General features: G+C 35.8%; 4 protein-coding genes across 9 annotated transcripts in view; 3 read left to right on the forward strand and 1 right to left on the reverse strand.

Annotated features, from left to right (window-relative positions):
- The first annotated feature begins 150 nt into the window (after positions 1-150).
- On the forward strand, positions 151-2,301 carry LOC122046171 (wound-induced basic protein-like). Its single transcript, XM_042606729.1, has 2 exons — positions 151-307; positions 2,064-2,301. Exons 1-2 carry the CDS (start codon positions 234-236, stop codon positions 2,134-2,136), a joined length of 147 nt encoding a protein of 48 aa, XP_042462663.1. The 5' UTR covers positions 151-233; the 3' UTR covers positions 2,137-2,301.
- Positions 2,302-3,313: 1,012 nt separating this feature from the next.
- Positions 3,314-8,069, forward strand: LOC122046174 (PHD finger protein ALFIN-LIKE 8-like). The gene is made up of 5 exons (XM_042606735.1): positions 3,314-3,586; positions 3,706-3,738; positions 6,311-6,539; positions 7,309-7,435; positions 7,508-8,069. Exons 1-5 carry the CDS (start codon positions 3,484-3,486, stop codon positions 7,778-7,780), a joined length of 765 nt encoding a protein of 254 aa, XP_042462669.1. The 5' UTR covers positions 3,314-3,483; the 3' UTR covers positions 7,781-8,069.
- LOC122046173 (survival of motor neuron-related-splicing factor 30-like) lies at positions 8,063-14,139 on the reverse strand. Of its 4 annotated transcripts, XM_042606733.1 has the most exons (9): positions 13,982-14,055; positions 12,495-12,563; positions 12,204-12,299; positions 11,791-12,068; positions 11,455-11,537; positions 11,283-11,358; positions 9,184-9,437; positions 8,657-8,785; positions 8,063-8,561 (listed from the first exon to the last, which is right to left on the reverse strand). In XM_042606733.1, exons 4-9 carry the CDS (start codon positions 11,941-11,943, stop codon positions 8,465-8,467), a joined length of 792 nt encoding a protein of 263 aa, XP_042462667.1. In that variant the 5' UTR covers positions 11,944-12,068; positions 12,204-12,299; positions 12,495-12,563; positions 13,982-14,055; the 3' UTR covers positions 8,063-8,464. The 4 variants fall into 4 exon arrangements, with proteins under 4 accessions (XP_042462667.1, XP_042462666.1, XP_042462665.1 ...); XM_042606732.1 differs by lacking the exon at positions 12,204-12,299 and having other exon boundaries at positions 9,258-9,437; positions 11,791-11,901; positions 13,982-14,139; XM_042606731.1 differs by lacking the exon at positions 12,204-12,299 and having other exon boundaries at positions 11,791-11,901; positions 13,982-14,139.
- A 235-nt stretch (positions 14,140-14,374) lies between these two features.
- Positions 14,375-23,968, forward strand: part of LOC122046175 (transportin-1-like) — a 38,244-nt gene continuing 28,650 nt past the window's right edge. For 2 of the 3 annotated variants that reach the window (XM_042606736.1, XM_042606738.1), the window contains exons 1-14: positions 14,375-14,693; positions 15,654-15,944; positions 17,261-17,350; positions 17,451-17,528; positions 17,613-17,693; positions 18,049-18,099; positions 18,511-18,596; positions 19,841-19,907; positions 19,997-20,053; positions 20,127-20,156; positions 20,281-20,337; positions 20,494-20,607; positions 21,511-21,624; positions 23,025-23,123. In XM_042606736.1, the coding sequence (XP_042462670.1) occupies positions 14,514-14,693; positions 15,654-15,944; positions 17,261-17,350; positions 17,451-17,528; positions 17,613-17,693; positions 18,049-18,099; positions 18,511-18,596; positions 19,841-19,907; positions 19,997-20,053; positions 20,127-20,156; positions 20,281-20,337; positions 20,494-20,607; positions 21,511-21,624; positions 23,025-23,123 (1,395 nt within the window). In that variant the 5' untranslated portion in view covers positions 14,375-14,513. The remainder of the gene's footprint in view (positions 14,694-15,653; positions 15,945-17,260; positions 17,351-17,450; positions 17,529-17,612; positions 17,694-18,048; positions 18,100-18,510; positions 18,597-19,840; positions 19,908-19,996; positions 20,054-20,126; positions 20,157-20,280; positions 20,338-20,493; positions 20,608-21,510; positions 21,625-23,024; positions 23,124-23,968) is intronic. The other variant, XM_042606737.1, reaches the window with a different exon arrangement.

Below are 23,968 nucleotides of genomic sequence, written 5' to 3' on the forward strand. Positions count from 1 at the left end.
TGGATCACCATGTTCATACATTAGTACATAGTCATATATTATTACAATTCTAAATTATTAAAAGATATATTAAATAAAAGTTTAGGCTCTAACGAGGGCCCAACTGAAGCTAGTCGAATGACCCATTTCGAACATGCACACCGTCACCCACTTCCGGCTATTTATCAGGTCTGCCTCGGTTTGTTTCTTCTCGAATCAGAGTCAGGAAAGGAACCCTAATCGTAGCCGCCGACATGATTTACGACGTCAACTCCACCCTCTTCCGTTCCTTCCTTAGCCAGAAGGGCGGAACTTCCGCCGATAAGAGGTACCGTTGCTTATCTTTGTTATCCCTCTTCTTTACCTTGCGGTTTCGTTGCTTCGGAGTTCCGTTTCTTCATTACATCGGCTTGGGTTTCATGCTGGTAATGGCCATGAGCGATGAAATATACTTTGAAACTCTTTGTTTAGTCTGAAGATCTTTTTGCTGCTTCGGTAAACATATGTTTGGTTGTTGGTAACGAGCCATGTTGACATTTTTCTGTGTGGTTCGTGGGCTCAGTTATGTAAGATTGGAAGGCTCGTAACCTGGCGGTCTATCGTTAAATTTCTCTTAAGATACGGTGTGTTCATACTTATGCTTTTTCTCAGACTGTCGAGAAGTAAGAAGAAGTAAGAAGAGGAGAAGGGTAGAGGAAAGAGTTAGGTTAATGGAAGAAGAAAATTTTCTATTCTTTCGTGTGGCCAAAAGTAGAGTAGGTGGACTAGAGGGATCAATTTTATCCATACTGAGAATTGTTCCTCCGAGAATCAAATGGAAACAAAAGTTGAAAGGGGTAATTGATTGAAAAATGGTCTTATTCCAATCATTTTAAACCACAAAGTGCTACTTTAGGCTGAAAGATTTTTTTTGTAAGATTATGCTACGATCTGTCATACTTTATGGATCTATGTTCTGAGATCTTAGTTGGTAACAGATACAAAAAATTAATGCAACAATAGTGAAAGTTCTAAAATGGATGGGGTAGATGTTAGAGAGGATGAATAAAAAAATTACTGATTTCTAAGTGCAATTGGCTGGAGCTTTAAAATACAAGAAAATAAGTCGAGATGATATGAACATGTTTAAAGGTGATTAATGGATTTTACACTTGAAGCAGTTCAATCTATTAAAGTGAAATGTGTAATTGATAGAGAAACCAAAATCAGCATTTGTCAGTTTATTTATAATGATTTAATTGATATGTAAACTCTTTCATGTGGTTTATTGGGGGATATAATTCATTTAGTTTGTGTTATAGGTGGGACAAATATGGATTGATAATTATGATATTTAGCTTTTCAAAGAATTATATAGAAAAACAAAATAATTAATTTTTACTATTATTATGGTTTGAGATATAGATAGTATCATTTATTTGTTTTTAAGGTGGCTTATTATCTGAAATCATTTTTACTAGATGATCATTATTTTCAGTTTAATGGCAACACAAGATACATGAGTTAACACTCAACTCTCAAGCAGGCGGGCCTTAATGATGTGTTTACTATTGCGCCTCTATTATTTTCTGAAATTGTGATAGCCATCGGGGGTCAACTCTTGTACCCTATGATCTCATTAAGTCTCAGTTTAACATAATAACCAAATGGGTCTTTATATTGATTACCATATCCTATTGTAGGACCAAAATCCCTATATCATAAAATATAATTTCCACAGCAAAACAACATAATTTAAGTTAACTTAGCATATGACAATCTGGATCTCTAATGAATGCAGTCCTTGTTTTCTCCTGTTTCTCAACTGCTTTATGCCTGTTGTATAAGGCTGACAAATACTCTGGATGAACCTGTAACCTAAATATCATCCCGAATTTCATTTCAAGTCTCATGCTTAACCCTCTAAGCATTTTCGTGATAGAAAATCATTTATTGTGGAATATATATTCAGTATTTGTTAACCAGTTTATTGCATATAGTTTTGTCCAGATGGAAGTGTCGCAACATTCTACAATTTTCCATTCTTGCGTTTTGATTTCCTCAGATAACATCAGTTGACACAATCGATATCTTTTGCCTAATAGGAAATCTGAAGAGCAGAAGCCAAAGGAGCAGAGGCCAAAGGCGAGCGAGAACAAACCCGTGATGACCGAATGAGACCATGGGTCATGATGATTTGTTAATTCGGCTAGTGACTATTTTGTTTTGACTGAAAACTTTTGCTAAACATGTATTTTGTGCGCCAATGACACCGAAATAGCCGTGCTCTTCAAATGTTTGCCCACTATTAAAGTTGCATTTCCTGTGGTTGGATTAAGCAAATTACTTGTTTGTTCTTTAAATTTACATTCATCCGTGTTAAATTATCTCTTTCTATATATTATTTATTATGTAATAACATTCACTTTCACTATCATTTTAGAAAGCAATTATTTCATTAGTTAATCAACCTAAATTTGAATTCGTTAGTTTAAATTCAGAGCATTGTAAATTTAGAGCATTGAATTTTTAAATTTATAAATATTTGATAAAAATTTATAACAAATTTATTATAAGATCTAGAATAATCATAATGATAGTTAATTTAAAAAATATTAAACTTTAACTTTTGAATTTATGTACTAACACATTACGCCATGATCTGAAAAATATTAAGCTTAACTTTTGAATTTTTTAACAGGCGGATGAATTTAAGAATTTTGAATCATTTTAAATTAAAATTAATATATTTTTGAAAGCCTCAATCGGAATTTGATAATGTAAACTAAGAATAGTAAATTTTTAAAAGAGATAGTACATAATTTTACAATTCTGAAAGTATCTGAAATGGATCTCACGCGGTTCACTACAATGGCGTATATTTATTTGTTTTTGAAAGAGTATAATAAATTTACTACTAATAAATTAGTTGAAATCTAATTTTTTTTTTCTAAAATTAACAAATTATATTATCACTTTAATCCTTTAACTGAAAGTACTTACGTCACTTTAGGCGTCCCTGGGGCATGGTACTACGATAGGATATTCAGATTATCATCCAGGTACTTACGGTTCGATCCCTAACTACGACGTATTTACAAAAATTTTCCTCTAAATGAGGAGCAGAATTAAAGGATAGGACCGGATCGGTCATCCCATAGATAATCAATAAGGTTAATTGGGACGTCACGTTAGGTTTTTTTTAATAAAAATTTAAGAAAAGATTCGTTGACCTATTCGCATCCGTGTCTGTCGGACCCGTATCTTGGTCGTGTTCGGATCTGACCTGAGTTCAATCAGGTCAAACCCGATCTGGGATTCGTCTCTTTAAATTTGTTCACCTTGTTAGCTACCAAACGGAGAATGAAACCCCAAGGGAGAAACGTGGCGCAGCTCCGCCTTCAAATCCCGGTCGCTTCCTCCTCTTCGCTGTCGGGGCGCCGCCGCTTTTGAATCCCTTCTCCGTTTCCAGCGGGAAATCCCTCTCGAATTCCGCGGTTCCTTGGCTCGTACCTGTTTCCGGCGATGGATTCGGCCGGCGGCGGAGCGTACAGCTCTCGCACCGCTGAGGAGGTGTTCCGCGACTTCAGGGGTCGGAGAGCTGGGATGATTAAGGCGCTTACTACTGGTATTTTGTTGCGACATCTGTCTTCGTTTTGAGTTTGGACCCGCTTTATTTTACTCTTTTTACGTTTTTCTTTCCCTTCGCCCGAATTGACTCTTCTTTTACTGTTTTTCGTGATGCAGATGTCGAGAAGTTTTATAAGCAGTGCGACCCGGGTACAAGTTCTCCCTTTTTTTTTCCATTGCAGTTCGATATGGTTAGGGTTACCGTACAGTTAGTTCCAAGGGGTTTAATCCTTGATTCTAGTGTCCTTTCCACCTCGTGAGTTTTCTCTAGTTATTTGAGCAGTATATTATGTGTGATTATGGGCTCTATCGTTTCCTCTGTTGGTTTTCTGATGCTGAGCGCCATTTGTTTGAGCTTGTTCATCTACTACTCAAGTCTGTCTAATTGTGTTTACGATAAGATTGAGCTGTGGTTATAAGTGAATTATAAAAATAAAACTGATTTATTAGTATTCTTTTATGAAGGTTTTCAAGTAGGATTGTCGTTTGGGCTTGTCTTCTGGTTCGTCAGATTCATGTTTTTTTTTTCCTGAGAAACAAAAAAACGTGAAAACTGAAAAAATGCATAACAGATAAGAATGAAAACAAACTAGAAATTATTAGTACACGACTACATGATAAGATACATGCTTCACTGAACACACTTACAAAGAGAAACTGAGATGATTAAGCACAACAGTGATGTCTGATTTTCAATTATGTAATATCATGTCATTAATTCAGTACAATATAATTCTTATAAATCACAAATATACAAAAATTGCTTTAAGACACATGCAATTTCAAAATTGTGCACTTTAGCTTTGATATATATAATAGAATATTAGATTAATTGTATAGTTATATCTTGTGCTGGATTTCCAAACATGAAATTATGCAAATTTATTTTGGAAATGAATTCCATTTTCATAGTAGATGAGCCAAATATGTTAGTGTCTTGATCATTCTTCTTTAATTTCATTATATTTCCATTTCCAATGATGACTGTGATTCTCACAATAAATCAAACACAACAGAGTCTGCTTAACTCAGTTCGGTAGATATGGACTCTCAGGTAATGATAGGTGCTAATAGTCAAACCAGCCACTTGAGACCTTTTTGATTTTATTTGCTGGAGGGATGTTTGAGAAGATGTTAGGTCAAATTATTAGTCTTGAGGTGCACAGAATTACCAGAAAGTTCAAAAGATGTAGAATTACTAGAGTCAACCATAAACAAAGTAAATTAAGTTGAAGTTACATTATTCAGCGTAGACTAGACTGAATCTATTCATTGAAGATGAAGACATGGCCGGTGGCCGGTGGGGCGCGCAACCAAAGGATGCTGGGGTTCTGGGCCGCCCGCTGCGAGCGCTTTCCGATTTACCCTCGTGGAGTGTGGGAGAATTCCGTGGGGCCGAGCCGGTGACCCAGGGCTAGCTGGGTTTATCATTTTTTTTATTGAAGATGAAGACATGCCATCTAATTTTCTGCATGGAAGACAAACTCTGACACTCAAACACAATGCATCACACTACAATAGTTTTCAATGCTCTTTCAAGTTATCTCACATTTTTCTATTTTAAATCTACACTTTATACAGTTACAAGAGCTCCAAGGTCTGGCTAGATGTCCAAGAGAACAAAAATGAGAAGAAATAGAGTCAATCATCTAGCCAATTTATCCGTGTGAATGAAGGTTCAACTTTGACCCAAATCCAAGTGAAACTTCTAGGGATTTCATCTTTATTGTTGAGTCACTAAGCTTATTGTATGATTTTTCACTCGTGGCCTGGTAACTATATTGCATTCTGGAGGCTTGTTTTCTAATATTTAACTTGCTAAATGCATGAGGTCTCTTCTCCAAGCACAAATTGATTATTATATTAAACAGAATTTAGCATTAATAACACCCTGATTATAAGATAATAAACCTAAAGACTTAATATCACAAAAAATTGTGATTTTCATACTTGTGATCCAGTTGACACAAATTAAGTTTTATATATAGTAAAAGGCTAATGTTCATGTTACTTTGGGAAATTGAACAGTCTGGTATCACAAGAATGGTGATTGACTTGTCAGGTTCAAGAACTGAAAATCAGTGCAAGGATCAAGAGCAATAGCAACACAACAAAAAACAAGAACTAAGCCTTATCTGACTAGGTGGAGTTGACTGATCAAGAGCAATAGCAAACTGCAAAATTGTTATCTCGGATTGTCTGGAATCAAGCATCAATAGACTTATAAAGAAGGAAGGCCCAAATGCAAAGATGTCCCATAGGGAACATCATTATTTAGTGATTACTAACATAACAGGCGAGCCAAATGGCTTTTGTATGCAACCAGCTTGGATAGCTAGACAGGCAATGAAATACCTAGTGAATTGATATGTGAAACTGCAGTTGCGAAGTTGAGGATCTCCTAGGATTTGGAAGGCTCCAACAGTGAGATTAGAAGATACCTCAAAATTCAGCTGAAATCAAGCCTTTTTCAGCCATTATAATCACACACAAATGTCATTTTTATTTCATTCAGATTGGTTTATTATCTACCATGTCTTGCTTCCTGCAAGGCTACAATTAGAAGTCATGCTATATGGTATATGAAATTTTTTACTTCTCACCAGGATATATAGAAGCTTAGAATCTGGTTTCAGGATATCTCTGCAATTTATGATTGCATTCTGAACATCTCTAATTTATTGTGTCAAATATGACTATAACAAGCTGATTGTATTTACAGAGAAGGAGAACCTATGCCTTTACGGGCTTCCAAATGAGACTTGGGAAGTAACCTTGCCTGCTGAAGAAGTACCTCCAGAACTTCCTGAGCCAGCTTTGGGAATTAACTTTGCAAGAGATGGCATGGAAGAGAAAGACTGGCTTGCTCTTGTTGCGGTCCATAGTGACGCATGGTCACTTGCTGTTGCCTTCTATTTTGGGGCCCGCTTTGGATTTGACAAGGAATCCAGGTAAGTTAATCTGGCTTGAACTATGTCAAACCATAAGAGAACTAGGAACATCTTTTCTTTCATTCCATTTTTTTTTTTTGTATATTTAACAATCAATCTAATCTTCCATAGTGTTGGTTGGTTGGTCAAACATCATAGGTATTCTTACACATGCATTTTCTTTCACATTGTGGTGGAACTATGTCCATGGTTTTTGGAATATGTTGGCTGGATATTCAACAATCAAAGAATGATCTTACTGATTATGCAAATGTTCCTCATCTGATCTTTCCTTTGTTTTGACTTTTGAATCCTGCTTATTTATGGCACGTTCTGTTTTTTAATGCGATACAATTAGACCATACACAAATCATATTGATGCTGAATCCTGGGTATAGTGTCTGTTCTTAATTTATTGTATTTCTCTTCATTATCTGAGGCTTAATGATAGGGAAAAAACTCCTCCCACCCCTGGCCACTTGGCGGTCTGTTATAAACCTATCCTGTGATTTTACCTCCCTTCACATAATCTGATGACAAGCTGTAAGGGCCTTACATCTAGGATGAGCGTAATCACCTTTTGCTACAATGATATTAATAAAGGCCGTGAGCATTTTTCTTGTAAGAGTCGCATATTGGCAGATCCTACTGAGAGGATTTTCTACTGGTATTTCTTTGTTGCTTATTCTTGTTAGACATGGCTGCTATTAAATTATTTGGATGAACAGTTTGAATTTATTTTATTTCCTTAGGTTAACCCCCCTTCATATTTAACATTCAACTACTACAGGAGGCGACTTTTTAATATGATCAATAATCTTCCTACTATATATGAAGTTGTAACTGGAACTGCCAAGAAACAGTCCAAGGAAAAGACCTCAAATAGCACCAGCAAGAGAAAGGCGAGCTCTAAAATCGTAAGTTCTTTCGTCAATCTCTGTCGCTTCTAATTTATATGCAGATTTCCAACAGCAAAATCATCTCAACAGGGCGAGTCCCAGCCCAAGGTGGCAAAGATACTACCACCTCCAAAGGAAGACGAAGACAGCAGCACGGATGATGAGGAAGATGAAGACGAGCACGAGAACACCTTATGTGGTGCATGCGGTGACAATTATGCCCACGACGAGTTCTGGATATGTTGCGACGTATGCGAAAAGTGGTTCCATGGGAAATGTGTGAAGATCACTCCTGCCCGAGCGGAGCACATAAAACAGTACAAATGCCCGAGTTGCAGTGCCAACAAGAGGGCTAGAGCTTAAAGCAGCAAATGTATCTGCCTCTTAGATGGTTAATCAATAGGGCCAAGACATCAATTTCATGCTGCAAGGAGCAGACAACTTAAGCAATTCGATTATTTGTGTGCCTGTTTCGGTAGTTTGTTTGTTAGGAGTTGTGATTAAAATTTAGGGTTCGTGTTAGGTAATCTTTTGTTGTTAGGGATTCAGATTAGCAAAATGCTGTATTTACTACTCAAACTAATTCAGATGTGTGCTTGCATTGTGGCCCTGACAGTTTAGATTTTGAGTATATTTTAGACCAAATTAACAATATCTGTACCCTCTAATTCATCCAAATCATTTGTTAATATTTACAAACACAATAAATTTACAAGAACATTAGTTTTTAGAGGAATTAAACAAGTCTTTCTACCAAAGAATATAAATGTCAGTCCACTCAAGGATCAAATCTAAAATGGATGGAAACCATAGAATGTTTTCATATCCAAACAGCGCTTATGCTGTCCTATATTTCTAGTAATTTTACTTTTGAAATGCAACAGAGAAATACAGTGAAGATGAGCATCGAGCTAAGTTAAAGCTGTCCCGTCAATGATTTCTAATCGAATTGAACCCTCCTTTTGGATAATTACTATGATGCCTATTCCTCTGCATCCACCATGCCTCCTTTGAGATGCAAGTGTTTCTCTCTTTTTTGGAACTCTGTCAGTCCCTTTCCACTGCCAGTAACACCAACCTTACCACTAGGATCATCGGGGGACTTGAATATACTTTCTCGCTTCCGACCCGAGAAGAATCCAATCTGCAACAGCAGAGATGAAAACCAGAAAGCAAATGTATATAATCTTGAAGCATAGAGATGTGGGAACCATAAATGAAAATAATCTCCACATTTACCTTCTTGGTCTTCCCTTTGGTGGATTGGAATTGCTGCCATGAGTTCTGCCGCTTATTTTGTGCAACTTCAAGCTGTTCACTTCGAACCTTTGACTTGAATGCATGTATTTTCTTGCGTTTCGCAGCTTTCTGCCAATACAAACTCGAATGCATCAATTTATAAGGAAGAACACCAGAATGCATTGCAAGGAGGTACAAGGCATGAACCGCATCAGTAAGTTATATTTACTTCTACAAGAAATGTCTAAACTGCTGCACCACACGCAATTAGAGAGAGCAAAACAGGTCGAGTCAATAATAAGAAAACCAAAACTGTGCTTGGCGACAGCAAGTTTTTTGCTAGATTTGGCTTGAGAAAACAAACATCATCTCAGGTTAATATATATATAACATAGACATACCGATAAAGTAGACCATAATAACGAAGAGAAGAAAATAGTGAGTCGAAGAGGAGTATAAGGCCAAGTAGGAAATATTAAATTACTCGGTTCTAATTTCCATAAAATTACAATGAGCAGGTAACTCACAATATCTTCGGGATCAATCCTATTAAATTACTCGGTTCTAATTTCCATAAAATTACAATGAGCAGGTAACTCACAATATCTTCAGGATCATTGGGATCAATCCGGAGTTTAGCAGGTAAAGTTCGTGCTTGGTAATCAGTAATAGCAGCTTGTGCAATTTTTCTTTTAATGGCTTGTTTGGTAGCTTCAGCTTCTCGCTCAGCTTCTAATAAAGCATCTCCCTCTTCTACTGGCCTAACATTAGCAGGATCCACCTGAATGTAGCATCAGTCAATCATCATGAATCAAAATTGTCACATCATAAGACAGAAAAAGAGTATAACTAGAAAAGGATAGTTATGTTACTCCACATTCCTCTGTTATGTTTAGTTACACAAGACATTTGCAAAGACTCGCACACAAACTTTATTGTTCCTTTGGTCATGTTACACGGTTAAATATAAATTTATTGTATCTGCAATTTGCAGCAGAAGATAAGAAAAGGGCAAAATGGAAGAAAAAAATGAAGAGTATACAATATGACATCAAAGTTGACATCGAATGTCCATCAAACAAATAATTTGAAAAAAAAATAGCCCGGTGCACAAAACTCCGACCAATGCAAGTCCCGGGGAAGAGTCGTCGGACCACATTGGATCTATTGTATCAAGTCTTATTATGCATTACAACTCAAACCCATGACCACTAGGTCACATGATAATGACTTAAACGTTGTGCCAAGGCTCCCTTGCGAATAACATGAAAATTAACTAAAAAAATATGGTTGTCAAGTTTCCGTCGAATAGATTTGCTACAATTGAATATGCACATATAGATTTGTTGAAAATGAATGTTTGTATAAGATACGCTAAAATCTCAAATGCTTGTGCTAGATAACAATTATCTATTTGCCTTAAAGCATCAGAATCTCTTTGCTGTGCTGAATGATTATCTACTTGTAGAACATTAATATTTATATAATGCGGTCCAAAGACAAATTTGAGTCAGCAAGTGTCCAAGTGACAATGAAAAGATGCAATGCCAAGGCAAAGGTAAAGAAACACAATATTAACAGGATTTAATGATAAAAAATATACAAATTCTTTAAGAACATACATCAAAAGATATGCAGGAAAAAAGATAGCAGATGCTTAGTAGCCAAAATATAATCAATGTGGGATGATTAGCAATATGTAGTGTCATCTATTCCTTAATCCTCTAAATTGGTTTTTCGATCAAGTTCTAAATTCCTGTCTTATTAGCTATCCACCAATAATGGACTTGCCCAAAAGAATATCCACAAATGATGAGGATGGATGATTCAGGAAAATCTGGAATTTTACATACCTCCTCCTTGTTTCCCCACCCGTCATAGGAGAAAACTCTGACCAATGCAAGTCCCGGGGAAAAGTCGTCGGACCACATTGGATCTATTGTATCAAGTCTTATTTTGCATTACAACTCAAACCCATGACCACTAGGTCACATGACAACAACTTAAACGTTGTGCCAAGGCTCCCTTGCGAATAACATGAAAATTAACTAAAAAAATATGGTTGTCAAGTTTCCGTCGAATAGATTTGCTACAATTGAATATGCACATATAGATTTGTTGAAAATGAATGTTTGTATAAGATACGCTAAAATCTCAAATGCTTGTGCTAGATAACAATTATCTATTTGCCTTAAAGCATCAGAATCTCTTTGCTGTGCTGAATGATTATCTACTTGTAGAACATTAATATTTATATAATGCGGTCCAAAGACAAATTTGAGTCAGCAAGTGTCCAAGTGACAATGAAAAGATGCAATGCCAAGGCAAAGGTAAAGAAACACAAGATTAACAGGATTTAATGATAAAAAAATATACAAATTCTTTAAGAACATACATCAAAAGATATGCAGGAAAAAAGATAGCAGATGCTTAGTAGCCAAAATATAATCAATGTGGGATGATTAGCAATATGTAGTGTCATCAATTCCTTAATCCTCTAAATTGGTTTTTCTATCAAGTGCTAAATTCCTGTCTTATTAGCTGTCCACCAATAATGGACTTGCCCAAAAGAATATCCACAAATGATGAGGATGGATGATTCAGGAAAATCTGGAATTTTACATACCTCCTCCTTGTTTCCCCACCCGTCATAGGAGACATAATATCCATTAGGAGTAATAGCATCAATTATTGCATTGTACCTAAAAATTCAGCTAATCAAAAAAAAGGAGAAAAAAATGAAACAACTGAAAAAAAAAAACATAATAACCAAATTGCATATATCATAGCATACATACCATTCCCCATCTTCACTCCAAACTGCTTGAACTTTGGTACCAACAGTAAAACTTTCGTGTGGTTGAGAATGTTCAAATGATGCCTAGAAATAAGAAGCCCATTTAGAAAAGAATAAAACAGCAAGATAAACAAAAAGTTCACAAATGCAACACACAATTAAAATGTTTTAAACAAATATACAAGGGGAAAAACTCACGTCTGCATGTAAGAAAATGATGGAAAAGATCAATGATCATGTTTTCAGTTATATTTAGCATGAACCAGCTTTAGGATTAGGCTCTAACAAATCAATATGATGTAGTTAGGGAGGGAACCATTAGGAAGGAACTTGCTACCTTGGAATGAGATGTTCCACCAAAATGGCCACTGAAAGATGCATCAGTGTCATGCTGACATGCATCTGTTGGCTTTGCAGTTGTCAGAAGCTCCTCTGTCAAAGCAATAACCTGCATTTTCCAAAGTAATTTATCTTCATCCAAAAAAAGCATGAATCTGTCAGTGGCACAATACAAATTAAGAACTAAAACTCCAAACTTAGAATAGCAGTATGATCATGCGAAATCAGGAGATTTAAGCAGGTACTAGACAAGCCATCTGTCATCAAAGAGAAAACCTGCAAAGAACCAACATAAAAATATGATGTATCAAGGCAATTTTTTACATATAACTTTTGCTTCTCAGGTCATGATTGCCCATAGCTCCCGATTCTTCAAACAAGAGCTATTGTTAATCAAATAACCCTTCTCACCTTTCAAGGTGTTAAGAGAATCTAAAATTCTCGACGAAACCCTTGAACATCATGCAACCAAGAACATGCTATCATCCTTGAAGTATCTCATGGCACCTTGAGAAAGAACATATGGCAAAAGATGCCAAAAATTGTAATACAATTACTATATTCATTTAGCTATATGATAATGATAATAGGATTAAGAATCACAATGACTACATAGCATCATAAGCAGTCAATAGCATGGCATCCATCATGAAAGTCAGATAAGATGCCTTCATTTTATTATCAAGCTTCAGTGGAGCTCACCTCTTCAAGCTCCTTCTCCATATCTTCATATTCAGAGTTTCCAGGATCATCAGACGATAGTTTTCTAATCTGAAACAATGAAATAAGTAGTGATTAGTACCGAATAACATGAATCACAAATATGCTTGAAGAATATAAAGTAAACGAGAGGACAAACAAGCACATGCACACAAAGGAGCCAAAAAGTAATTGTAGAACATTAAGCATCTAAGGAAGAGAAGAAAGAGAAAGGGGCCAAGTAAGCATAGAAAATTAAGCATTTAAGGAAAAGAAGAAAGAGAAGAATAATAATCCACGGTGAACCAGAAAGGCAAATGTATATTTTAAAGCAGAATGAAAGAAACAATTTAAAGTGAACTCACTGCAATAGCCAAGTAAATCCCTAACTATTTAATAAATTTGAAGACTAACAGAAAAAGAGGCAGAAACTGCCTCATCACAAAACCCCTAAAAAGTTAATAGACCAATTAAACATTTAATGTCAGCATTCATAGCAATTGCAGGACCTCAATTGATTTCCATGATTCCAAATTATAACAGACAATAAAACAAAGCAAAGTGCTTCTCTTAGAGCTATATGCTTCAGGAAATAGAACATTTGATTTCATTTCATCAACTTATGTAGCATTACTATATGCATTGAAAAGTGAAAATCATCAGAAACAACTAGTGTTGCTCAGTTAAGCAGATGAAGCTCCTTAAATATATAGATTATGCATGCCCCTATTCTGAATTGATGCAAGACAGGTTGTAGAATATGCATTGGGTCTTCCATAGTACTAGGGTAGTGGCATAAGCACATCTAGATAATTAATGTTTTAAGTACCAAAATAAGGTTTTCATATCATTGTATCAGTCAACAGTGCAAAACTTGCAAACTCAAGAGAAATTTGCCAAAAAAATTTCGAACTAGATTAAAATAAAATAAAAGATAGAAGCGCTCATAAAATTGGGGGAATATGAACAGTAAGGCTTTACCGTATATTCTAATGCAATTATATAAACACTTGCAAAAGGCTTGATTGCTAAAGCGGAACCTAGACTTGTACTTCACACTTTGCAACTCCCCTCACTTTCAGGAACCTGAAACACTAGGCTCCTTCACTAATGTGACTATATATATTGATCAACAAATTAACTCCAGACACCCTTTATCATTCCAACTGCGTTCACCACTTTATTATGCAAATCTGATTGCGTTTGAGTGCATCAAAAGATGACAAAGGTCTACAAATCAAGGATTTTCCAGTGAGTACGTTCTTTTTCTCTCCAATCTATCAGTAGAATCTTGGTACGTAAAAATCTGGGACAGAAATACATCAAGAAACCCTAGAAAATGAAGCAGAAAGTCTTCTTCAAAATAATAAAACCTAACAAACAGGATCCACCGAAATCCGAGGCACATACATCAAAATAACATTTTTCGGTGTCTGGAGACAAAAATATCCTACCAGAAACAAAAATTGCAGGAATTAGATAAATCAGACCTCGCGGAGCTGATCCTTGTAAGTAGAAAGATTGGAAGCGAGCTCCTCGATGCTTAAATCGTCGCCGTCTTGCATCTTCTCTCTACGACTATCCCTCCTGCTTATGGATTCGGCTGTAACGGGAGCGGAGAACAACAAATTCTCGGAAACCCTTTCTTTCTATTAAAAAAGAAATAAGAATTGGTAATTTATTAAAAAAAATCTCCTAATTTTATTTATGTTAAACTACCAACCACATTTCTATTTTATTACTGAAATATTATCATTCTAATTTTTCAATAATCACGGGCGAAAATGAAAATGATGTCTTATAATTTTGCCCCCTCAAGTTTTCAAAGTTTTATCATGTGGCCCCTGGCTCTTCATTTCTATTCTCGGCTGGGGTTTTCGATTCGTATCAGTGTCGCTCTTTGCCTTTTCTTTTTTCCTTCTATTTATTTATTTGTCGCGGCTATCGTTCTATTTTCTCCCAATTACAAACTCGATCGATTCTAAATCGGCCAGGCATCGTTGGGCAGTAGGCAGCAGGTCGATGGCGGCGGCGGCGGCGTTGTGGCAGCCGCGAGAGGAGGGGCTCCGCGAGATCTGCGCCCTCCTGGAGGAGCACATCTCCCCCAACTCCGATCAATCCAGGATTTTGCAACAGCTCCAGCATTACAACCAGCTTCCTGATTTCAATAACTATCTCGTTTTTATCCTCGCCCACGCCGAGGTCTTCTCTCCTCCTTTCGTCCCGCGTTCGTTTTTTTTTTTTTTGCTGTTCTGCGTATTATTTGCCTTCGTAGCGGTTTGAGTGTTTTTGTTTGAAGGGTTTTAGCGCGTTTTTCTGGCGGAGAGGTGTGTTAGACGAAGGAATGGATTCTTAACATATCATTCTAACGTGATTTGTCTGGGGTTACGGACACTATTCTATTGTCCTCCATTGCTTTTATCGCCTACTGGAGGATCCAAATTGGGATTGAATTTTGACTTATCCAATACTAGAATACTGGTTAGCTTGGTAAATTTTGTGTCAGAAGCTGCTCCTTGATTATGCGAGCACATAGCGTTATCTTAGTCCTTATATATTGAAGGGTTTTTGTGGAGGATCCCAAGTGGGGTTGAATTTTGACTTGTCATATGTAAGAATAATTGTTACCTTGGGTAATATATAGTCAGAATCTGCTTCTTGATTAGGTGAGCTCATATAGTTATTTTAGTTCCTCCGGGTAAAGTGAATTAGGTCAGCTTTTCTGAAAGTAAAATGAGAAGGGATCAAAAAGGTGGGGCAGTCCAAAACCACGCTGGCATGTTTTACATCATATGTATTGCTTAGATTTAGGTAGTTCCAGATCAATTTTATGTGTTTTAGTTATCAATGGTTGCATTAACCATATTACTTCAGTATTATGTAAGTTCATGAAACTTTTCTGTCTTGCAACATTCAGTCAGTCTTTTGTATGATTGTCTTCTGATTTCTTGTTCTCTATTTTTTTCTTAATTATTTCCTCACTTCTTTCCTTGGTGATGTGCTCCATAGCATTAACTCGTATTTGCATTTGCCTTCACCATTTCTCAGTCTTTGTTTGCTGTTTTGACATTGCAGTTTATAATTTATCCTCGATACTCTTAATATTCTGTTGTTGTGGAATATGCATGTAACAATGGTTGGCATTCTATATTTGAATTAAAGCAGGGCAAATCACTTGAAGTACGACAAGCTGCTGGTTTGCTGTTGAAAAACAATCTCAGGGCAACTTTCAGCTCGTTGTCTTCTTCCTATCGGCAATATATAAAATCAGAATTGTTGCCTTGTTTAGGGGCATCAGATAGGACAATTCGATCTACAGTTGGTACTGTTATCAGCGTTCTTGTTCAGTTAGAGAGAGTTGCTGGTTGGCCTGAACTGTTACAAGTTCTTGCTCAATGTTTGGCTAGTAATGACTTTATTCATATGGAGGGTGCCATGGATGCTATCTACAAGGTAGGATTCTTTGCCTCAATCCTCTAACTCAGTTGTTTGCTATACTTGTGTTATCAAAATTTTCTGAAGTAACTTAATTTATATTTAACTCAGATCATCATTAGACCATGAAAATCAAACGGTTTGCCACTCTTACTTGACATTTTTGCTACGTTCATCTCCCAAATCAAGTTAGAGCCAAAGTTGCCATCACTAAATACTGTGTCTAGGATCAATGTTCACATAAGACTCACTTGTGTAAACCATCATAACTGGAAAATTCATATCTCTTAGTTTGACTAGTGTTCTTGCCCTAAAATAACTCACTGAAGCTGGACAGCTAGTTTGCTGACAAATATTCCATAAGAAGTTCAATATTACTTCCCTAGAAAATTTTACAAGATAACAAATAATGTACTGAGATAGTACAATTGCAAAAGGGAAATAGATAACTCAACTATATCTTTCTCTTTTTCCCCAGAGGCTACTGTTGCTTAAGTTCTCATTGGCATAATCATTTACTTAACCTATCTCTGTCAATGCTAGCAAGCAAGAGTTTTTTTAAGTTCCAGATCAATAAAACCAGCTGCATCTAATGCACCAAAACTTTAGCAGTGCAATTCAGATAGAATCATGGTTGAGTTATTGGATTGAGGAAATGTAGACCAGGGATCTAATTAGAGATTCAATTTGTCATGACAGGAACAATCATCTATCTTTTGTGGAGTTATGATAATTTATAATTGCACTTGACAGATTTTTTTTTTAAACTTTATAAAGTTACTTTTGCAGTTGGTTGAAAATGCAATGATTGAGGACAACCACAGTTTTCCCACCCTTAATTGCTTATTCTTATTGAATTGAAACTGAACCTTTCTAAATGTTTCTTTTGAGTTTTGACTATTCTCATCCTTTTTCTTTTGTGCAATGTGTATTCTTTGACATGCTTTATTGAGAGCACTTCTGAGTGACAAACCAATCTTTGGCTGTTTAATATCCTTTGACAGCACTATATTGATAGAGATGTTGCTTAAAAGTACATCTGTGTTAATATAACATTCTTAGCTAGCAATCATTCTCTAACTTCTATTTTTTTTCTCTTGATTATTTTGTTGAATTGAATGGTCTTGTTTGGTAAATTTTCTTATGCAACTTCATCTATGCCAAACAAAAAAACATGCTGGAATTGAGATATCAATAACTTGGAAAATTTAAGGATAAAATGAAAAAAAACTGTGATGATCAAACAAACTGTTGATTTTATCAAATTTCAATTTTTATCTTGTAGCGTGTTGTAGACTTTATTTTTGAAAGTTATTATTACATTGTCATGGCAGATATGCGAGGACATTCCTGAAGAACTTGATGTAGATGCTCCTGGATTATCTGAGCGTCCCATTAATATTTTTATGCCCAGATTGCTGCAGGTAATTTTAGCTACTCTCTTGAAGTGGTTTGTAGGTGTCTATGAGTAACAATAACTAGGACAACAATTAAAAATTTGTTCATTTCTTGTCTCTGGCACAGTTTTTTCAGTCTCCACATGCTATATTGAGGAAGCTATCATTGGGTTCTATTAATCAATTTATCGTAGCCATGCCTGCAGTAAGTGAAATACAATGACATTCTTGTTCTGCAATGCGGGACTTAGTTGAAGTTTCCCTAACCTAGTTTGAATCATTTATTCAGGCTTTGTTTATGTCCATGGACCAGTACCTTCAAGGCCTATTTCATCTTGCTCGAGATCCTTCAGCAGATGTCCGAAAATTGGTGTGCTATCTATCAACTCTTGCAACGCTTTAGCTTATTTCTCATTAAGATTTATAAAACTCAGTCATAGATGATAAGGTGTTAGAACAGTACATAACAATTGGGCTTAAGATGCATCACATTGATAACATTCTTGCAGCAACATCTTATTTGCTCATCAGTGCATGCTTTTCAACTTAAATTCGGACCCATATTTGTTTAGATCAGATTATGCTGTCATCACATGGAATGTTGTAAATAAAATCACTTGTTTGGTTACCTTTAGCATTATGATCTTTCACCTCTCTGTGCTTGTATTTTTACCTTAAGCATTTTGATCTTTCACCGATTTGTATTTGTTTTCTCTGATACACAGGTTTGTTCTGCCTTTGTGCAACTTATAGAAGTTCGACCATCCTTCCTAGAGGTATGTAAAAAAAAAATTATTTGGTTTTCAGGTGGATTTGTTCATATTTCTATTGTTTGCCTATATTGGTTGTGTGCTTTTGCCATTCTATCTTGGACAAACATCACAATGGGAAGATGTTGTGGAATTATAAAATAGTAGGATTAGCATTTCTGCTGGCACACCATGGCATGGTAGCACATATTGAAATGTGGATGCTAATTATACAAAATATTTTACATTAAGCCATGAGTTTGTTCTCCTTTCTTGGTTTATTAGTTTTGTTGTGCTGTTTGCTGATTTAATGCTAAGTAAACTGTCTTGATTCCTACTTCAGAATCTCAAAGTTTATTGAATCCACTAGAGATATTGTTGTTATTCCATTTTTGTGGGTCATCAGAACTAACTTACACTTTGTCTTGAATCTTACAGCCCCATTTGAGAAATGTAATTGAGTTTATCTTGCAAGCCAACAAAGACCCTGATGATGAAGTTGCTCTTCAGGCCTGTGAATTCTGGTAAGTTAATTGAGTTTGCCTAGTGCACTTGTAGAAACACAACACATTTGGCTTTTTCTAGGACAAATAAATTTGTTTCTTCATATAGTTTGTGCTTATTGCTCATATAATTTGTTTACTCATATTTTTTGTTTCTTCATATAGTTTCTTCTTCTTTGGACATCCTTTCCAATTAGCAAGGAGTAATTGAATCTTTTGTCTCATCTTTATCCTTGATGAGTTAAGCTTAAATTTAATTTTCTTTCTTTCTGGTCACCCATTTGAATGAGTGTGAAAATGGTACGATTTATCTAGAGGTGGATACCTTGTTTGTGGCTTTTCCACTACCAAAGTAATATGCAAAATAAAGGCTCAAATAACTCCTCGTAGATTATTTTATACTCTCTAATTTGGAAATTGATTTAAAATTTCATAAGTTACTAAATTAAATAAGCTTTAGAATAATTTTTTCTCACAATAATACAATAATAAATTGTACACTAAGTGTTGTTGGGGAGCAACTATTAGACAATTAGGATTATGCATGCAAAATAGTAGCTACCAAATCACTAATTATTTTATAATAATCATTATCTAGCATAATTTCTTTGCTAGGCTCTAATACGAATTGATGCTTTTCAAAAATCATACCACAAAAGGATAAAGGTTCCAATTTCAAACACATTATAAACACTTCTCTGTAATTTAAAGGTAAACTATATAGATTTTGGTTTACAAGATACATTAAACATGAAATAGTAGCCTATGTAATTTATTTGTCAATTACAAATGGGTGTTGCCTTAGAAAAAGGCTATTCCTAAATAAATTTTCATGTACTACTGCTGCCATGCTTCAACACTATAAATTACTCTCAAATAAGGAGTTGTTCCTTTTTTCATTGACACTTATCTGATTTGGCTTAATTCTCAAGTATTGATACTTTTTTTCTTAGCTTTGATTTAATAAAGATTCAAATGTAATTATCTAATGAATGATATATGCTGCACATGGTAGTGCACACTTAATCTTTTAGTTTTGGTTGCCTAATTGATGTAAAAACTGGACTTATATTGACTAGCATTAACACTAGAATTTGAAGATAATGTACTTGTTCTTTACTCAGATATATTGAGCATGAGCTTGGATATCAAAATTGTTAGTTTTGCTTTGTCAGCAAACAAAGTTATATGTTCTGCATAATGAAGAAGAAGAAATTTGACCAAGTCTTACTTTTGCTGATGCAGTTTGTTGTCTAATGTTTCAGGTCTGCATACTGTGATGGTACCTTGCCACCCGATGGTTTAAGAGATTATTTACCACACTTGATTCCAGTAAGCCTTTAATCAGATCAGCAGATAAAGCTAACGTTCTTTTCTACTTACTTTAAAAATGGTTGCAAGTAAATACATAAATTTTTTAGGTTCTATTGTCCAATATGGCATATGCTGAGGATGATGAGGCACTTTTTGATGCTGAGGTGTGCTTTAGTTCAAACTATGTTTTGTTTATGGCTATTTTTGGTTTGGTCAACTGGATTCTTTTGTTTGCAGGAAGATGAATCTTTTCCAGATAGGGATCAGGTATTCATCTTGCTTTAAGACTATTTTGCTACAAGACAGATGTTTGCCCATTTTTGAGTATCATGTGCTGATTACTTTTTATTGTTCTCTTTGGAATGACATAGATTTTTGTATCAATAAACAGGATCTGAAGCCTCGTTTTCATTCATCTCGTTTTCATGGATCTGATATCACAGAGGATGTATGTTCTTATCGCTTTTATGTTTCTTTCATATGCTTTTCTCAATAACTCATAATGCCAACAAGCTATTGCAAGAGTATAATGAATAGTGATTGATGTCATTGCTTATATTCTAGGCACCTGAACATAGATTTCTGTGTTTTCTTGTTGTTACAGGATGAGGACACAGTCAATGTTTGGAATTTAAGAAAATCTAGTGCGGCTGGACTAGATATTCTTTCAATTGTTTTTGGAGATGCGATTCTTCCAACCTTAATGCCTTTGATACAGGTAATCTCAACACCTACGTATACTATTACTATCATAGTAAATTGTTTGATTGGGTTTCACTTGCTAGTAATGAGATACTTTGAATACTAACAGTTGCATCATTTTTTTTAAAAAAATAGTAAACTATTGGCTAAAGTTAATGACTGTTGCAACTTGCAACCACAAGAGAAGTGAAATTTGTCAGAGAAATACAAAATCAACAGAAGAAAAGACAAACTAGCAAAATAAGTAATACTCATACTGGATAATGCTATAAATCAGTGCTTCCAATTAAATTTCCATGAGCAGGGAAATGAGAAGCCTAGTTCTTCATGCTCCTGATAATAGTTATCTTTGCTTAGATTTGAAGAAAAGAGGGGAAGTTATTGCTGATGGTTCAACACCTTTATTACCACTCCAATTATGAAGGGAGTGAGTCACAGAAGCAGCCTCTTTTCTATGCTATTCTAAAACCATGTTCCTAGTTCCTTGAAATTTAATATTAGCTGTTCCTAGATCCCTCCTACCTCTAGAGTAAAAGTAACTGAGAAAGATTCAGAAGCAACAGCTTCACCTTCCTCTTTCTCTTCTTCCATTTCCTGCACGGTTGATCTGAGTCTGTCCATATCGTATGTAGCCATTGGTTGGTGCCGGTGCAATACCATTCAGATCTGGAACTGAAACCCATACAAAAAGGACAAGAATTGCTATTTTAGATCATGATTCTTGAAAACCTTTATGGGAATATGTCCTCAGTTTTGCATTGCCTTATAGTACATCTAGATATGCTTACATGTTTTAATATATTGGATCACATATATTATGTAGTGATCTGTCTCTAATTATATGATAAATCAATGTCATTTGATTAGAGCTTGTCCATTTCTAATCATTCTGCCTGTTTTTTTTTTTAAACTTTTTCAGCAAAAGCTATCACTCACAAGTGACGCTAGTTGGAAGGAGAGAGAGGCTGCTGTTTTGGCTATTGGTGCCATAGCTGAGGGATGCATTAATGGACTCTACCCTCATCTTCCTGAGGTATATCTTTCTCACTAGTTACGTGAATCGGTACTTAGTTATATTCTAACCATCACACTGTTGTGTAGAATTAATTTTTGTTTATACATGCATTGTTCTGCACGTATGTTTTAGTTTACTGTAAAAAAATCTGTATATCTGTATTTTGGAATTCCATTACCTAAATTTTAGTTTCGAAAACCTAGTATGAGTCTTGCAACACTTGGGTACCTGTTATTGGTTATTGTTGTGAAAATTTAATCTCTCTTGCTAGCTAGCTAGCTTATGACAAACAATTGCTTATTGAGATAAAAGGCTGAACTTTGTCACCAAAACTAAATATCATACTCATAGCTTATGTAATTCTGTCATTGGTGGACTACTATGTCTCATGCTATTCTAGGTTAGTTGAGATCAACTTTGAATGACATTAGACACCTAAAAGAAATGAACTGAGCATATATCTTACCTTGTTCGAAATTTGATGGCTGGAATTACTAAGATTCATGTTGATTGTTGGGAAGATTGAATTTTGTTTCGTTGGTAGGCTGGTAGCTATTACGAGAAATGAAAAGGTGACAAAGGAAACCTAAAAGGTTGGAGAATTAGATGATCATAAAATGATGATCCTAGGATAGAGAGCAAGAGAAGAACCTAGTGTTAAAGATTTTGAAATCCACATGCCTCAGCCCTTTGAAGAGGGGAGATAGAAAGAGGAAGGAATGAAGAGGAATGGAGGGGAGAGCGAGGAGGTGGCCTTATTACAGTAGAATAGAAGAGGAGGAAAGCTGACTAGGGAGGGAGGGAGAGATGCAGTCAAGAGAGGAGGAAAAGGGTGGGTGATGGTTGAGAGAGATAGAAAGAGGATGGAGTTCAAACACTGCACCTAAGCCTGCCTTCATGTGGTGAGCCCAACTTCTGCCGCCATGCCCACCACCTAAGCCTGCCTTCATGTGGTGAGCCCAACTTCTGCCGCCATGCCCACCACCCTTGCCCCAGCTTCAGACCCATCAGACGTGAGGCTCATGTCCATGTTGCATATTGTGCTCACCAGGGCATTGGCAGAGCAATGCATTGAGAGCAATCATGCAAATGGATTTTTGGATATTTTGTTTTCTCTTTGCTTTCTCCCTCCACTTCCTCCTAAAACTGGGTGGATGAGTTTTTGGGCAAATTCAATTCTGTAGAAGTTTGATCAACCCCTTCATGATTTCTGTCCAAGTAATTTTAGGGGTAAGGAGCATGTATCGCCTCAAAAACTGTGCCTCTTCACAATTTCTATTGCATGAATAAACAATGGCTAATTGCTATTCTAACATAAAAATGTTCGTCTGCTTTCATTTTTTTTTTGAAGCTCAATTGTAATTCCTCATGAACTCATTTCTATGTTTTAACTAACTGACACTATTATTTTGTTGCAGATTGTCAAATTCCTCATTCCTCTTTTTGATGATAAATTTCCACTTATTCGGAGTATCTCTTGTTGGACTCTTTCTCGGTTTAGCAAGTTTATCATTCAGGCATGCATACTCAGCTTGGTTGATTAACTGAGCCAAATTACCTGATCTTTCCCTTTGATTATTTTCATTTTAATATATCTTAAGGCAATATTGTTAGTTTGGCATCTACTTAATCACAGTGTATATGTTCAATCTGCTGTGTATTATGGCTTGAAAATTTTTCATTCCTTGAAAGTTTTCATTTGTGTTATACTTCATTTTTTTAGCTTAATCATTATCAGCTACTGTTAACCTTTACAATTTCAAATTTTTTTTTTTGCATTGTTTATTTTCCTTGCTGCACTTGATTCCTTCTGCTATATTCTTTGGAATTTTGTTGGCAACTGTAGAAGGAAAAGAAATGTAGGGGAAGGACAGTGTACTCTAATTTGAGAAAGAGGAAAACTAAACACTATTGTGGGTATGGGTAGGGATGATAATGGGGTGGGGCAGGGGCTTTGCCATCCCCAACCTTGAACCCGCCTCCGTTTCGGGTCTTTCCCATGGGGCCCCGAACTGTGGGGAAAATTGTCACCCTAGGTATGGGGATGGACTTATCGATGAGATTTCTCCCTCTCCTTTTTGAAGAAGGTGAAACAAAGGACAATCTATCCTTGCCATCCCCTCAAATCCCTCATTGTAAAGAAATCATTGAAGTTTCTTTGTTTTTCAAGTGTTTGTCATGGCTGTTGTTAGGCAATCTTACACTTAGTTATTTGGGCTCATTATGGAAAATAACATATTTTTGAAAAAATTGTCATAGCTCTAAAGCTTAGGTAAATTTACTCTGAAGCATTTTAAAATTTCTGCAGCTTAAACCATAAGAAGGTATAAGAGAGAAAGGCAGCCCGGCGTACGAAGCTCTC

Source organism: Zingiber officinale, chromosome 2B (assembly GCF_018446385.1).
Source record: "Zingiber officinale cultivar Zhangliang chromosome 2B, Zo_v1.1, whole genome shotgun sequence".
Classification (NCBI taxonomy): domain Eukaryota; kingdom Viridiplantae; phylum Streptophyta; class Magnoliopsida; order Zingiberales; family Zingiberaceae; genus Zingiber; species Zingiber officinale.